Source organism: Gallinula chloropus (genome assembly GCF_964237585.1).
Source record: "Gallinula chloropus genome assembly, chromosome: 1".
NCBI lineage: Eukaryota > Metazoa > Chordata > Aves > Gruiformes > Rallidae > Gallinula > Gallinula chloropus.
In genome coordinates this window covers 20443957-20460729 of record NC_140085.1, presented here as the reverse complement: position 1 = coordinate 20460729, position 16773 = coordinate 20443957, and the positions used below count along the sequence as shown (strand labels likewise).

The 16773-nt window shown below is 48.5% G+C and overlaps 1 protein-coding gene across 1 annotated transcript in view; it reads right to left on the bottom strand.

Annotated features, from left to right (window-relative positions):
* CACNG2 (calcium voltage-gated channel auxiliary subunit gamma 2) overlaps nucleotides 1-16773 on the bottom strand; it is a gene marked incomplete at both ends in the record, with an annotated part of 51227 nt that overhangs the window by 4509 nt on the left and 29945 nt on the right. The window contains one exon of the mRNA XM_084269789.1: nucleotides 396-479. Within this exon, the coding sequence (XP_084125915.1) occupies nucleotides 396-479 (84 nt within the window). The remainder of the gene's footprint in view (nucleotides 1-395; nucleotides 480-16773) is intronic.

Sequence of the window (16773 nt, the reverse complement as noted above, 5' to 3'; positions counted from 1 at the left end):
TAAGGAAATATAAACTTCCTCTGCTTTAGGAGGACACACACACGCACGCACGCAACACATTCATGCTGCCCCAGCTAGCCCAGTCCTGACCTTATGCCCACTCAGCTGCTGACAGTGGATTTGAATTAACACTCTGTATTCGTATTGTAATTAATTGCCCTTAATGAAAAATGCCACTGGCTGTTACTATGAGTTCGAAACTCATACTGTCTCGTGGGCAGGGCCCCAGGAAGGTGAGAGTGGGTTTTGGGGGATGGCGACATTCTGGGGTCGCCTCCTCTGTCCCGCTGAGCCTCATATGTCCCAGCCTCTCCACCACCCTACCTTCAGAAAGCAAAAGGCACCCAATGCTAGCACCTACAAGCCATTGCAAGGAGAAGAGCCTGCGGACTTACGGAGGAAATATTCTGCTGTATCGGCTTCATAATCTGCATCCTCAGGGAAGTGATCGATTTGCTTACACAGACCTTTAAAATTCCCTAGGGAACAAGAGAAAAAAAAAGAACAAATGAGAACACCAAAACCTGCCTCGCAGGAACAGCTGCCCTCTGTGTTGCCCTTTGTGCCCGCCCTGCCTTCCAGGCAGCATGCCCGCTCTTGTATGGATGCCCATTAAGCGCCCATGGACTCTCCTCACACACTCACACATGTATCTCCCTCTTGCACGCATATCTCCCTCTTATTTGCACAGGACCGTGGGATTATTTGCCTCCTGGATCCAGCCTGATGCCCGCCTAGCCCAGTGCCCCTCACTCAATGGTGGAGTTGAGTTTGAGCCACAGCCATGCTTTGGCTGGCATGAATGACTCCTGCTGCAGACAGACAGGAGAGCACTGCCAGCCTCTGAGGGTGGGATGGAAAGAGGAGCCAAAGTCTGCGTGATGCTGTGAAGTGTGAGGGTCAGGGGCCCTTCCATCAGCATGGACCAGTGTAACTGTGGGTGTTTGTCTTTCTCCAGCCACGGCCTCAGTGGATCTCAGCAGCGCTGTATACAGTAGGGTGATCAGGTTTGGGTGGAAAAGCATCTGTTTCTCTCAGCTCTGAATTTGCTGCCTATTCATTTCATGGGCAGGATATGCCCCGTTGTTACGGTGTGGTATGAAAAGAACAAAACCTCCTAATCTACTTTCTCTGTATGACTGCTTGCTTTTGCATACCTGTATCAGGCCTCCTCATGTGTCCTCTCGCAGACTAATGCTACAGGAAGCTTGGTGCAAGTGTCTGTATGCAGCTCAGCAGCAAAACACCCTTTGCACCGGGGCATCCAAATCTTCTGCCATAAGTGAGAGAAGCTGGGCTGGTCACCCTCAGTTTCGTCAGGTTGGTTTACATACAGGGCCTTCTGCTCACTTTAGTTACAGGGTACCCTTTTTCACATGCTCCATGACCAGCTTCCCAGCAGGAGGCCAGTGTTATCTTCCCAGGTTTTTGTCATCTGGGATGTCTATCAGGCTCTTATTTTCATCATTCATGTCTCTTGCCTCTTGAAATCAGGAATACCACTCCAGAGATGTAATCCTCAAGCCATGTCATCGTGACCACTGGTTGACTAGTGTCTCAAAGGATCAGGTAGTTCATGCTTGTTAAAGGGTGGCCGCGTGGAAGACAATGTCATTATACCTCCTGGGGTTCCCCCAGACTTTTTGTCTTGTCTTGCCTTATATTTCCCTCTGGACTCTTGCACAGGAAGGCAAATAACACAGAATGGAGGGACTATCCCGAAGGGAGGAATGCAGTGTCCACATGAGGTGCATGGATAGGCACAGTGATCCCATGGGCCCCCTCACCAGAGGTCAGCCACCAAAGTGGCTCAGGCTGACTGATTCCTCAACAGAAGAGTTTGGAGCTGAAGTCTGGGAAGTCACAAATGCTGTGGCAACCTGGGAAAGCCACCTGCCACCCTGGTCCTGAACCCAGCTGCTAGACCAGCTGGGTGTGCAGGGTGAGGGGACACTGAAGCCACCAGACTTGTGGTTGTTACCTCTGGGAGGGGTTGCTTGTGAGGAACCCAGAACTCTTCCAGGCCAACCCTACCCAGGCTGAGACCTGCAGGGACCCTGTCCAGTGATCTTTCAGGTATTTAGGAACAGCTGGAAGCGTGACCAAGCTCAGATGTTTCCCTCTGAGTTTCATCTGAAGGCCAGGCATTGCTGGAGCAAGGTTTGGAATGCTTTGGGAAGCAGTACTGAGCAAAAAGCTGTAGTATGCAAGTAGGTAGGTTCTTCTAGGTCAGCCCCTAAGCGTGGCTCCTTCTGCATCCAGTCGGCTTGTGTTTGATGCTTCTGAGATACCTATTGCCTTTAAGTACTAGTTCAAAGAGCTTCCATGAAGAGGCTAGAGAGGAGCGTGTGTGCATGTAAGAGGTAAGTAATAGGAGAAGAAAGTAGGAACAAAGCCTCTCCTTGTACCTCTGAAGTGTTATTCCTACATTGAAACTGTGGATTATGAAAGGGGCTTGTTAATCACCCATTCCCAATCCAGTTACCTTATTCAAGAAGTGCCTGCTTTTCAGCCGTGCCTCTTCTGGATGGAAAGCATCAAGCAAACTGCCTTGCCACACTCCCTCGCCACACTCCCTCCTACCCTGCTACTTGCCCACTAAAATACCTGTGAGGAAGGCAGATATAGCATGAAGGGGGTTCTTTCCCTTGCTTGCCCTGACTCACTGGGTCCCTCTGCTCGTGGCAGATGAGCAGCCCAGTACCCTGGTTCTTTGGCTGTTGTCACTGCTGTACAGCACACGTGAACACTGCCACTCTCCGAGGCACCAGGGAAGTCTGCAGCCTCAGATTTCAGCTCCTTGCCCAGCACATCCTGAATGCTGAGTGTCTCCTGCCCGTGCACACTGAGGGAGCAGGCAGAGCCTGCGTGCACCTCCCTGGCGAGGCTCCCAGTGCGCAGCCAGAGCCCTGCATTTGGAATCAGACAGGGAGGGAAGCTGCTCTGCGTCTCAGAAAACCCTTCACTCTGTGCCATCCTTTTCCTGCTTCCTCTCTCCTCCCTCTCCCCCGCTCCATTTCTTGCTGTATTTGAGCCTGATTAATTCCAATGTGCAGAATCAAGCTGCTTGGGAAAGATGCTGCATCTTGTGCAGAGTCTTTTATAAAGACTCATATCAGGTAACTAGTTAGAGGTTCAGCTGCTTAGCCAGGGTGAGGGGACACGCAGGCTCTTTGAAAGCCTGCTCCTGCTGCTGAGTGTCCAAAACCACCTTGCTGATCTGGCTGAGCAGGGTGCTTGGCTGTTGGGGTGTCCAGCCTTGGCTTGCTTAAAATGTTGTGGGATTGAGGAGCTGCCCATCACCACAATCTGATACACCGCTCCAGGCTGATCCCCCTCCCTGGCTCATCCCTGCTGGGGTTCATGAGGGCAGGGTGGGCAGCGTTGGTCCCACTTTAGCCCCTTCTTTGTCTGTGCTCAGCATGAAACGCCGTGACTCTGGATGCTGACTGTTTGCCCATGTTGCCACACCCTCTCCTCCAACACCTCCTAGCTCCTCTGGGCAATGGATGGGGAAAGGATGCAGAATTTAGGTCATTAATACTCTAACTGGGAATATAAAAGAACAAGATTCAGCTTTTGCTCTGCCACAGGCATGCTGTTAAAAACCACTTCTTCTCTCTGCCTTAGAGTCCCACCCTGTAAAATGGGGGTGACAGCACTCCTCTGCCTCGTGCTGCACAGAGACGTGTTAAAGAGGGCACGGTGTGGGTGCGCTGGTGCCAGCGGCTGTGCGAGTGCTCGGCGCAGGTGAGCGACGGGTGGTGGCGGTTCGGAAACCTGCTCCTTGAGGGGAAGGCCTCGGTGTCACTTCTTGCGCCAAGGTCACTCGGCAATTCTCTGACAGACATCTGTGGCCTGCTGAGATGGTGCAGCAGCTTCCCTGGCACCTGCACTGGTGGAAGTGCCGCGGCCACACGCGGGGAGGGGGATGGAGCAGCTCAGCGGCGCTGCCGAGGTCTGACACAACAACCTTTTCCTGTGCTGCACGTGTGGTTTGTGGAGCCAGGGAGGGAAGAGCCATGAGCCACCCTGTAGTTAATACTCCCGAATGCCTGAGCAAGAGCAAATCATTCTTTGGGAGGGTGTGCAGGGGTCTGAGAGCCCCTTAAAGCAGTAAGAGCAAAGTCTCCTCTGTAGTTGTGTCCCTTTGCCCTTCCCATTCTTCCTGATTTGAGCTATTTCATGCTGTGAACCTTGAAACAGGCAGGTGTTGAGCTTTCTGGCTTCTCCTGCATGCCTCGCTGAGAAACTTAAGCTGTGCGCTTCCACCTCTTCCCTGCAGCTCTCCTAGCACAGTCCGGGCTCTCCCCTCGTCCTCTTTTTTCATGCTCACCCACCAGATCTTCCTCCTGTTTCTCAGTCTCTCTCTCATTCATCGCAGCCACCTCCCTCTCCCTGGTGTGGGCATCCTTTGAGCAGCCTGCTTCGGGATGTGCAGGCTGCAAAGGAGGCGGGAAGGAGCTCAGATTTGTCTCTCAACAGAAGGGCTGGGGTTTCCCAGGTCCATGGAAAATCACAGAGCAGCCTCCAAGTCCCCTGGGCATTACTGGGAGCCCTTAGATGAGATCCCCACCCTTTGCTTGTCACCTGCTTTGGAAAATGCAGTCTGGAGGAGCTAGGGCTGTTACGACTCCTACCCCGCTCCCCGTACCCGGACCTGGACAGACACGGCCCTGCTGGGGCATTAAGAGCAGAGATAACCTGCCATACAGCCAAGGGGGACCAAATGTCTACAATGCATGAAAATCAACATTGACTGCTCAGAGACCTCCTCCAATGCGGCCAGGTCATTGTTTTGGTACATGCTGTCTATCCAGGACAGCTGGCAGCCATCAGGTCTGCTGCAGCAAGAGTCAGACCAAGTTACCCCCGATGCGAACCTGGCTGGGTATTGTCGGTGATACGGTTTATTTTTGTGCCGCTTTGTGCAGCCCTGTCTCTTTCAGAAGTCTCGCCTGCCTGCAGAGTGCAATCCATTGCAAAATAGTTAAGTTCCAGAGAATGAAAAGCTACTCCCTTCCTGCAGGGTAGGAACACTTTTAAATGGTCAGGACTGTACATCTGAAAACTGGGAGCCAGAGGCAGAGGAAAAGACGTCCAAAAGGAGAGATGCAGACAAAGAGGAATGAGAACAGAAAGACCTGTTTTCCCAGAATGATTTGTGGTATTTCCATTTATGGAAAAAAGCAATCCACTGAAAGCTTTCCTTCAGTCTCACTCTCTAATTTAGCAGAGGTTTTGGCTTGATGGCTTCTAGAGAAATAAATAAAGGGGGCTGGATATAGCTGTTGTCTCTAAAAGCTTGTAAAGATGGTTTGGTGTTGGCTGAGGAGTCAGTACCTCATTCTACCACACGCTCCCTGTATCATTTTAGGCAAGCCACTTAACCCTCCTCTTCTTTCACTCACAGTGGGAGTAGCGGTATTTCCCCGCCTTCAGGAAGTGGCCTAAGGATATTTATATTAAAAATATGAAAGTGATCAGACACTGGACCGTGACCATCTCCCAGATAAACGTGAAGATTCCGCACACGTGAAAGCTCTCCCATATTCAGACTGGTGATTCCTGCCTTGGAGGTAATCTTCATTGTGGATTAAACTAATATTTGCCTTCTACCCATGACAGAAATGCAAGAAGTGTTTCATGAAGGGTGGGAAGTCAGACACAAACACTTTTCTTTCTGCTTCAGGATCCTGTTTCTGAGCAGTCTGTTTGGTACCAGGTGATAAAGTGGGGCTCACATCCAGCCACTGGGCTGGGAAGACAAATTCCACAGCTATGTGGCAAATGTATTGGCAAAGAGCTTCCAGCTCAGGAGAGTAGGTCTGCCGTCCCTGTCAAAAAATGACACTAGTGACACTGAGTTGTTAATGCCCAACCTGACATGACTTCAAGAGAAAGGAGTGAGATTTCATGAAGCTCTAAGGGAAGCACAGGAAAAGCCCTTCCAAGGCATTTTGATAGCTCTCCACCCTTCCAAGAATGAAGCACTTGAAAACAGTCATCATATTGGTGGATTTGGAGCTGAAGCATGCAGTGACAGGGAGCACAGGCAGCGCTCAGGGGCATCTGCTTTTGCCCCCCCTGTGCTGATGTGCCAGAAGAACGGCTGGTTTTTCAAACACCCTCATTATCCCTCCCAGGGAATCTCTCCATGGATAGCACCTTACAAAAATTAGGCCACCTTTTCACATGCCTCACAATGCATTTAAAGGCCTGTGTTACAGGGTGTAAGGTTATACAGCAAACCCAAGCCACTGTGACACGAGGGACAGTCACTGTGGGGCTCGAGAAGGTGTTGCTCTAGCAGCTCTCACCCTGCACAGTGGCAGGGGATGCTGTGCCAGTGGCAATATCTTTTTGGCTCAGGTGGGTTATTGGAAGACCAAGTAGTCCACAGCTCTCCTTCAGGACAGAGGAACTTTTCACTACAAGGTAAAGCTCAGAGGGGCAGCAGATGGGGTCTGCAGGGGTGAACCTGGGACAATAGCAGAGATCCTGGGAACAAAGGACCACCTTCTTGTCCAAAAGCAATGCGCCTGCTTTGATGTGGTCTTCTCCAACACAAGCGTGCAGCAGTGCACGTGTTAAAAAAAACCCAAACAAAACCCTAGCAACATAACCAGAATGTTGCATACATAATTCTCTCCCTGGGGAGAGGATAAAAGAACAAACCACATGTGACTGATATCAGGCCCCATCACTTAATGTGCCACTGGAAATCATTCAGATATTGTGGTGAAGGAGCCTGTAAAAGAACTGATGTAAAATAGAAATTGATCTTATAGTTATGAAAGAATATCCCCCCCTGCCTAGAAGGTAGAACCATTGTATCAGCTCTCCTCACCTTATTATTAATAATCATGTTTGTTACAGCTGTTGCCAAGGAAGATAAAGGGAATTTACTGCAGTAACAATGGTACAAACACTGCCTCATGGACCATTGCTGCCTAGAGAGCATGAAGGTAGGGGCATATCATAGCACATTAGCAATGACCAGAGCTACAGCAGTAAAATGGCCTGACAATACTGATGTCAGAGAGACGAGTTTAGTCAGGAGGTAGTTAATAAATACAAAAAGAAACACAGATGTAGATGGGCAGGGGAGAAAAAACTGGGAGAAGCCCGTTTGGGGAGGAGAAGGTGATGAGGTGCAAGGGGAAAGGTAGAGTGCAGGGCCACTGAGCCCCAGGGAGAGAAGTCCCATCCGAACCCTGAGGCTCGTGTCCTGCCTTTCTCAGCCGCTACTCCTCGCTTTCCCTCCGCAGCCCTCCCTGACAGTCACCCGGTGCGGGAGAGGGGGCCAGTGGCAGAAGACACCATGTGTGTCACTGGAGGCAGCTTGGGTGCCCCCCGGGGAGAGCCTCGCGGGTGTGGGAGCGCCGAAGCGCCCGTCGGGTCGCGGCGCTGGCCGCACGCTGCCCTGCAGCGCTCCGCCCGCCCGGCGCTGCAGCTGCGGCGACCGCGCTGCACCACGGCCGGACCCTGCGCCTGCTCTGGAGCCTGGGACCGCTCTGCATTTTTCCTTGGAGGCGGCAGGCTCCTCGCCTTCCCACCCGGCTCCGGAACGCTGCTGCATGCTGCTAGGTAGCCGATAGACTCTGCCTCAGAGCTGGCGATAGCTGTTCCTTCTACGTGGGTGGAGATGCAGCGGTAGCAAAACCTATTATTAAGATTATATGAAGGTTTCCATTTATAAACACCCTCTTTTTACAGGGTCGTAACTTTCAAAAATATCCTCGCTGTGGCTTGAAATTTCCCCTGCTTTGTCACAGGCAGGGAGTGAGATTGGCTGGGAGACCTGGGCAAGGGCTGCGGGATGTGTTTTGGTGCAAACACAGAGCCGGCACGTTGGAGCTTTAGAAGCTGAAACATTGCGGGTGGCTGGTTTTCAGGGACTGCTAGACATCTGTCCAAGTTACAAATTAAAAACCTCAACACAGCAATTATAGAAATCATTCAAAAAAAAAATCCTTTTTGCATACATCCAGTACAAACATATTCCCTGGTAAAAAATTGCCTCTATTTTCTAGACTTTGCCAGAATCAAACCTGAACTGAATTTCTTCTGAAAACAGTACTGAACACAAAAATGGATTAGGCTCACCTCAATCATTTAAAGCTGTGGATAACTTTGCTCCTCCCAATGCTGTTTCTTGTATTTCCCTGCTGTGCTGGCATTTTGGAATTGAAAATATTTTTATGTATACATATAAAACAAATGCATGTTATGAGTTCATAAATACGTGTTCAAGGAACAGTGAGTGCTCAGGGCCAGGTTGGATGGGGTTTTGGGCAACCTGGTCTAGTGGAGGGTGTCCCTGCCCATGGTGGGGAGGGTGGGACTAGTTGATATTTAAGATCCTTTCCAACCCAAGCCAGTCTGTGATTCTATGATATATGTCAATGAAATAATTTGTTTTTTCCTGACTGATATTTTCCTCTGTGATTCAGCAAATGTGTAAAGCATTTGCAATACCTCTGATTCCTCAGCAGAGAGAGATTAGAAACTATTTCTTTAATTGTTAGAGTGATAGTGTCACTCTATATGGGAAAACCATATGAACATTCTGGCATATGACCTCTGCTGTTTTCAGGGTGTATCAGCTGAATCGGTAAACACTATTGCCTTTGCCTTGTAAGAAGAGGCAGAACGGGTCTTTAAATGAGACTGGAACCAGGAAAAGTGTTGAGAAAAGCATTTGTAAATAGCTGTGCTCAGATTTTGGACCGTGTTGTTGGGTTTTAAACTCCAGGAGCAAAACTGGAGTGCTGGAGCTGCTGAGGCAGAGGATGGAAAAGTGAAGGCAGAAATTGATCAGAACATGGAGAGAAGTCCAAGCAAATCAGAAAGGGCAAAGGAAACAAATCAAGATATTACAGAAGATTAAAAAAAAAAGAATCTGGCAATTTGCAGCAAGAACATTTGTGTGTGTGTGTAACGAGTCAAATGTGACACTACAACTGTGAGTCAAGTGACAGGAAGGGTGATGCAATTATCTGCAGTGAGAGAGAAATGATGTGCATAAGGTGTGGGAGGAGAAGAGATGCTCCATAGCTACCACAGGCAATCCCAATCCACGGCTGCACATCCAGGTGTCAGAGGAAGGGAGACACTAATGTAAGCCTGAAGGGAACGGGGTGGATGAGGTGAAGGGACTATGTAAGAGCTGTTGCTTCTCTTCTCTTTTCTGTGTTTTTTTTGGTTGGGTTTTTTTTGTTTGGTTGGTTGGTTTGTGGTGTTTGGTTTGGGTTTTTTTCCCCCTATTACAGCAGCAATATTGTAACTAGGCCAGGTTTTGCATATAGGGCTACAACATCAAACTCTCAGAAATCAGAGCATGTAAACAACATCCTAGCTGGATGAGGACATAGGGACTGAACCGTCTCAAACTTGAACTCAGAGCCTGTCTCCAGAAGTACACAGAAGAAATTAATGAGACAGAAAATGTATTACTCAGCTCATTCTATTGGGTTGCATTTTTCTCCTCAGGTAGAACTGTGCTGCTGCACATGCATGACAGGACAGAGCATGCATGACGGAAGAGAGTCAGGCTCACCTAGTGGAGTAGGTCAATGTTTTGGATCAGCAGTAAGGTGATTGGAAGTTACCATGCACAGACATGGATTTACCAAGCAAGAAAAGAAGAAAACAGCCCTCTGTATGCTGTGGCAAGGGTCCTGTGCAGCCTGGGATGCAGCCACGAGCTGTACAGCACCTTGGTTCAGATGTGGGCTGAGCCCCTACACCAGTGGGAATATGGACTTGGCTATTCCCAAGTTCCAGATGTTCAATCCTACACTTGTAATGCTGTGCTCACAAGGCTTTTTGACTCTATCTCCTTAGTCATTTTTAAATTAAGAAGGAGGAGAAAAGGCAATTCAAATCTTTCATCTCCAACTCCACACTGCATTTGTCTCTGACATATCCAGCTGGATCTATAGGGAGAGGCTGTCCTCAGTTAAACTGGTGTAAATCTAGTGTGACTCTGAGCTGCTCCTTCAGCAGATGTGGTCACAACCAAGAAAGGAATTAGGCTCACAGCTGGTAATTAGCTTATGAAGTATGTGGCGTGCTTTAGGGTCCTTCAGGATGCAAAGCGCTATATAAAAATTATTATTAGTTATTAATAATAAAAATACCCGAGAACCCCAGGGAAATAATCCAAAGAATGGAGCACGTCAATGACAGAGGCAGCTTTCAGTCCATCCTCCCTCTTCTGCACCACTTAAGCTCTCCTCCCCCTTTCCCTCCAAGGCTCAGACTCATGGAGGAAGGGAGAGATCCCCATCGCATGCGTTTAGCACTTTGGCAGTCTCAGCAAGTCTCCTGTGTTCTCCCACACAACCTCATCAGCGTGCAGTAGGAATTGTCAAGTCTGTAACATAATTGACAGCCAGCAGTAGAAATTTTGGGGAACATCAGGGCGTGGGAATTCCTCAGCTTGCTTCCCGTGGGAAAACTGAAGCCCTGTCCCAGTGGTCCTCAGGGCCTTTCATCTCATTGCCCTCCCTTCCCCTGGGAAAAGGACTCGGCAGGTAGGCACCACTTGCTTTCTTTAATGATCTCTGTCTGAGAGCTGGGGGTCCAGATGTGGTCGCCTGCGTTGGGATGAGCAGGTCCATGGGGGATGCGCAACTTGTTCTGGCTATTCCAGCCCAGCAGAGGAGTGTGAAGTTTATTTTAGGCGAGGAAATAGAACAAGGGAAGGGCTGGGTTTTCTCTAGCACTTTTTATACCCCAGGGAACCCAAAGCCCTTCATGCAACACTGAGAAAGATCCCCCAGCGCGGTGGCTCTGCAGACGAGCATGGCAGCCATTACGCGCTCACTGAGCTCGCACAGGCTTGCCCTCAGAGAGCGGAGGCGGCTCTACCCAGGCAGGGAATATTGGTTATCCCTTACTCTGTTCAGAAAGCACGCTGGGATTTTTGCTGTCCCTTCAGGCAGCCCACCAGAGATGGCCAGGAGGGAACTTTGTGTAGGATTTCCTTGGCACAAAGCCCTGCTGCTGACTGCAGCGCTTCGGGTTGAGCTGCAACCAACATGCAGGGCTGGGATCTTGTGGAGCCTGTTTTGCCCTGTGCCCTTTATGCCCTGAAATGCACCACCTCTGATCAGAAAATGAACCCCCTGAGGAAGAGGGCAGACTTTCTATTTTTGCAATTTCCTGTAGTTTTGCAATTTCCTTCCCTTCTTGCCCTGATGTTCTGGTGTTTCAGGAAAAGCCCAAAACAGTGCATCTCCCCACCCAGACCAGGGCTACCCATCAGGGATTAAGGAATGAGAGTGTGCCATAGAATCACCTGGGTTGGAAGACACCCTTTAGATCATCAAGTCCAACCGCAGCCTTACCCTGACTAGTCCACCTCTAGATCATGTCATTAAGGACTTCATCTACACTCCTTTTAAATACCTTCAGGGATGGTGACTCCACCACCTCCCTGGGCAGCCTGTTCCAATGCCTGACAACCCTTTCAGTAAAGAAATTCTTCCTGATATCTAACCTAAATCTCCCCTGGTGCAATTTTAAGCCATTCCTTCTCATCCTATCGCTTGTCACCAAACCTCTTTAGGATGCTTACCCTAGTAAATCCACTCCTGACCTAGACCTCACTCACAAAACAATCCAAAGTCTCCCAAATACTTCTAAAGTAATAAAGAAAAAAAAAAAAACTGGAGGGAAGATGGGGCAGGAAGAGTGAGGAGCTGACCTGATATACAGCAAGCCCCTTCTTACAGATAGATGGGGAGGAAGCCACTGGTGTCCCCAGCTACCCTAGAAAGGGGAGCACCCTCCCTTGGCAGCATCCCTGGGGTGGGGACAGCCTTTGCTGCAGCCCCTTCCCAGTCAGCCTGAATCAAAACATGGCTTAATATTGCTTCTAGCATTTCCCAGCCAAGCTGAGATGTGGGTTTTGAAGAGCTGTGTGGGTTGTGTATATGGATGCCAAACAAGTTTAGGCTCACAATTCCCTGAGATTATTTTGGTGTAATTGCTGGCAGGGCAAATATCCACAGTCACAACTGGGCTGGTGTGTGAAAGCTGTAGGAGAGCAGTACCCTCGGTGCTGGAAGAGTCAGAGTTTGCTTTGTTGCACACAAAACAAACATCATGCTTCTTTCTGACTTGGGTCGCCAGAGTGCAGGAAGTGTTGGTAAACACAGTCTGTATCCCACAGGGCTGAACAGGGTAGCTGGCCCGCCTGACTCTGATCAGACTGTGTGAGTGCAGCGACGCGGTGGCTCTCAATGCCTCCAGACGAGCTGCTGCTGTTTCAACTTGCTGCTTTTCTCATAATCCACATCAAACATTGGGTGTTAAAGTAGATATAGCACAGATTTGATTTTAGGTCCCTTTCATGCAGCTGAGAAAAAAACAAATGCCAAGCCTTGCGAGCAGTGTTAGCTTTTAGAGGCTGGTATTACAACATTAATAATTTTATTATTGTTATTTCCTCTGGGTGGCAGGTACCCCAGTGGTTTACAAGGAAACAAAAGTGACTTGGCCCTCTCCTGAAGTGCTTACAACAGAAGTTAGACTTAAGCACAGCACTGGGCTTATTTAACTAGCAAACATTGCCAGCAGGGTGTTTGGAGGAGGGAGGTTTATAGCAGCACAGGATCGTGAGACATTTATGGCTGTGTGCGTGTGTGTGTGTCCCCTTAGTTTATGCTGGCTTTTAAAAACAGAGCCATGGAGGGGAAAAGTGTGCTAGATTTAGGGACGATGCCTGCAAGAAAGGTGAGTGGAGGTCAGAAAGGGAAGGATGATTTGGAAAGAGGGGGGTTGAAGGGAAGGCTGCAAAGGAGGAGTGTGAAACTACCTGTGGCACAGCTGGAGAAGGCGTACGGGGAGCAGGGACTGCTGCTCAGTCATAATAACCCCTTTGAAGCTTGACTGCAAGCCGTGCTGCTGCACCAATATTTTTTCATCCATTGAGCACGCTAATTTATTACAGAAGAGTCTGTAGGTGTGAGCTATGTGCTAGGGCTAATCTCTGAAGCGTTTTCAGCTACTCTACACGTAACATTACTCTTGCGTCCTGGGGAGGAGGCTATTCATAATGGGATAAAATTTACTCACAATACTAGACTAGGGAATATTATTTCTAATGTGATCTGGTCCAGTCACACTCAGTTAGAAACTTGAAAGGCCATTGCAGTTCTTTGAATCGTGTCCAAACCAGGTACCAAGCCACCTTCTGTGGCCAGGATTGTATTACCTGGAGATAGGACCATCAGAGCTTCTTACACCAAACCAGATCTCCCCACCTACCCCAAGCATGGTGTAACATAAGTTTCAGAAGGGAAATTTCCCTGATTTCAGGTCTGTAAAACAACATCATATCTTACAAAAGCTGCCAAACCCCAAACTCCTGGATTTGCCCACTTTTCCTTGGAAAAAATTAGCAATTCTCCACTGGAATGAATTCTCCACTGGTCTGAAATTCCAACCCCTTCCTCAGTTCCTGATTTAGTGCTATAGGTACAGCAGTCTGTGAAGCAACAACAAATGTTGTGCTGCACCTTAGATCTCAACCTCATTATCTTACCTTCGAGCTGGAGTTGCCAGTCAGGAAATGTGCTGAGATCAAAGAACAGCAGCATTTCAGCATTTCAGTCTCACTGTGTCTGTCTCTCCATGAGTAACTCCTTTTTTTTTTTTTTTTTTGTCTATGCTACAGCCACTGCTGAAAGTCTTTCTCTCTTGAATTTGGTCAGTTTTTTCAATTAAAATTCCTCAGAGAGATTCAGACACTTTCACCCGAGCACCTAAATAAAGGTGAATGAAGTGAATACCTGAGCTATCGGCTTAGTGACAATTTCAGTGCATTTAACTCATGGTTTTGGTTTAAAACAATAGCTTTAAAAACCCATCTTTTCCCCACTTCAGTGTGGAACAGGAAGATTTATAATTTCAGAGCTTTCTTGGGACAGGAAAGAGTTCTCCAGCCTGGTCTCTGCATCTACCTGACTTCCTGTTAGGTACCATACACCTTAATTAGCAAACGTTTGCAGCTTCACTTTGGGTCCTGCTGGGACAGCTGTGGCTGCTGAAGGCACTTGTCCACTTACCTCTACCTACAGTTGCTACATCTCAGTCTATGTCTGTTTCTTCAAAACCAACCTATGAGATACATTGAGCGCCAAGACCTTGTCCTCTTGGTCCTCCTGAGCAGCAAAGCCTTGGAAGGCTGTGGCCTCGGTTTTGCCAAGCCAACATTAGAGTCATGTCAACCTCAAACATGATACTCTGTCTACGTGTTAGTCTCTGCTCCAAACTGTCTCTCCTGGAGCCAGTTTTAGTGAACATCAAAATGAGTTTGGCCAAGCTAGAACCAAAACCCTGCAGATTTTCCTCTCTCTTCCTCTGTGACCTGACATCATAAATGCTCTGTGTAAACGCCTCTTTGGGGCTGCCCTCCATTCCTGCTGAAGCACTCCCCTTTTCCTGTAGTGCACTTCATGGTGTGCTGCGCAGCAGAGGTGGTTAATACATCAGAGCAAGAATGAATGACTTTACCTAACCACTGGGATCCTGTAACAACCCCGGCACTCGGAGATTCCCCTGCAGGGGGGAGAAGAGAGAGCATTTCTTGACTAGCTGGAAGCCCTGTGTACAGAATACCTGTGGAGACTGGCAGAGAAAGGGAGCGAGCTGGGACTGGATGCCTTCCAAGCATCAGAGCAAAACCGAGTCTCTCAGTGGAGGATGCTAAATTTTGACAACAGGAATGAAACAGATAGACAAAGGGTGAGTAGGAGGGGAAAGTCTTTCCCTGCTAATGCTGTCTGCTTGTAGCGTTAAGCATTATTATGCATTTCCACATGCCATCATGTGTACAGGGTGCTTTACTGGCAGCCAAAAAGGCAGTGTCTTGCCCCCAGGATTTTGTAGTACGAAGACCCCAGTCTTTGGGGCACTACTGAGGATGCTCAGCTCTTCAGAAGAGGTGCTTGATAGCTGTTAGGCAGCAACTATGAGGGCTGGATCCTGTCTCTGGTGAGGTCGGTGGGAAAACAGTGGGGATAAGATGAAATCTGAGACATGCCAGCTGAAATGAGGAGAGGAGGTGCCTGAGAAAGGTCACAAACTGGGCTATAGCATGTTCATGTCTTGTTTGCTCCTGGCTTTGGCTGGGTATCTCTGAATCATTCCTTATTCTAAAGATGTAATGTAGTAAACAAAGTTAATAGTCAGAAGGGGCAAAGCTTGCCAAGGGCGTAGGAGAAGTGGAAGTCATTAACACAGGAAAACTAGCTGCAGTAAATGAGTCCTGAGGCAGGCACGAGAGACGTGAATCAAGTTGTGCGGTGAAAGGTGGGGAGAGGGCAGCAGCATAGAAGGAGCAGAGTCATTACTGCCGTGAGATGGAGGGGGGCTGGGGAGGTGGAGAGGTGCTGAGTGAGCACCGAGTAGGGTGGGAGGGGAAGGAAGGAGCAAGCTCTGACAGAGCCACGTGAGGCCTTGAAGATGAAATGAGGAACTGAACTTTGATGTAGAAGGAGACTGGAAGTCAGCACGGGGATTCGAGAAGAGAGAGTGACACAAGTGGAACAGCAGGTAAGGAAAAGATAATGTAGCTGCTGCACGCTGGGTGTTTTAGTGTGAGTATTAAGCCTCCCCTATAGTCCTGCTGGGCCTCTCTGGCTCTGAGAATTGAGTGGCTTTGTGCTTCTGTGATCTGGTCTAAATAGCTTGGTAAAGCGTTGTCTCTATATTGCTTCTGCCTAATCAATCAGCCACGCATCAGAAGCTTTAATTTGTAAGGGGAGGCAGTTGCAGGGAAAGGGTTGTCTGTGAGCAGTGGGATGGGTGTCATCACAGCCACAGAACATGACGCTGAGGGGTCGAGGATCTCCTATCCCAGCCCACATACTGTAGGGTGCAGAACACTTCTACAGAGGAGAAAGCAGTGGGATCGCCTTCAACCTCAGGACCTCCCCAAAAGGCAACCAAAGGGATAATCCCAGCAGTAGAGCATTTCCCATACTCTGCAGGTTCCCAAGGAGATCGATACCACTGTCTCTGTTATTTATTGCAGCTTCCCTAGATCATGTCCTGCCAAGGGTAGTTCCTGCAGGACAGAACTGCCAGCATGAGCAAGAAACATTCTGTTCCTGTGGGTCCCTCCTGGGAGAACCCCCATCTCCCATCTCTGAAACTCTAAATACATCCTATGCATTTTTTATTTCTTTTTTTTTTTTTTTTTTGAAACAGCCTATCTCTCCTTTCAGTCCTGAAGCAATTTTCTACAAGTGAATTTCTTCTATTCTCTTACCTTCTGTGATCTTTCAGACTTCTTACAGTCTTTACTTTATTACTCCAACTGTGTCGACTCTTTCTTCATGCTGCCCCTTCCTCTTTCTTCTCCTTTCCCAACTATTGGCATGCAGTTTCTCACCTTCAGCTTCCTGATCTCTGGCACTCATAATGAACCCAATTTTGCTTGATTTGCTCCAACCCCTGTTGTCTCTTCATCTCAGGATTACACTAAACCTTTGGTTCCCTTTAAGCATTCTCCCCACATGCTTTTTAGTGCACATCTGCAGTTTGTCTGGCTGCCTCCGTCCCTCTCTCAGCCCATTATGGCAATACCTGCAGTGCTATGTGCATTTCCACTTCTGTCCAACACTGTCCACATTAAAAACCAAAACCCAAACCAAACAAAATCTGAAAATTCAAGATCCAAACAAAATTGAAGATCTTCTTCAGGGTACTTTGTCCTATCTCTGATTTTTCAATCATTTGGGTTATACTTTCAGA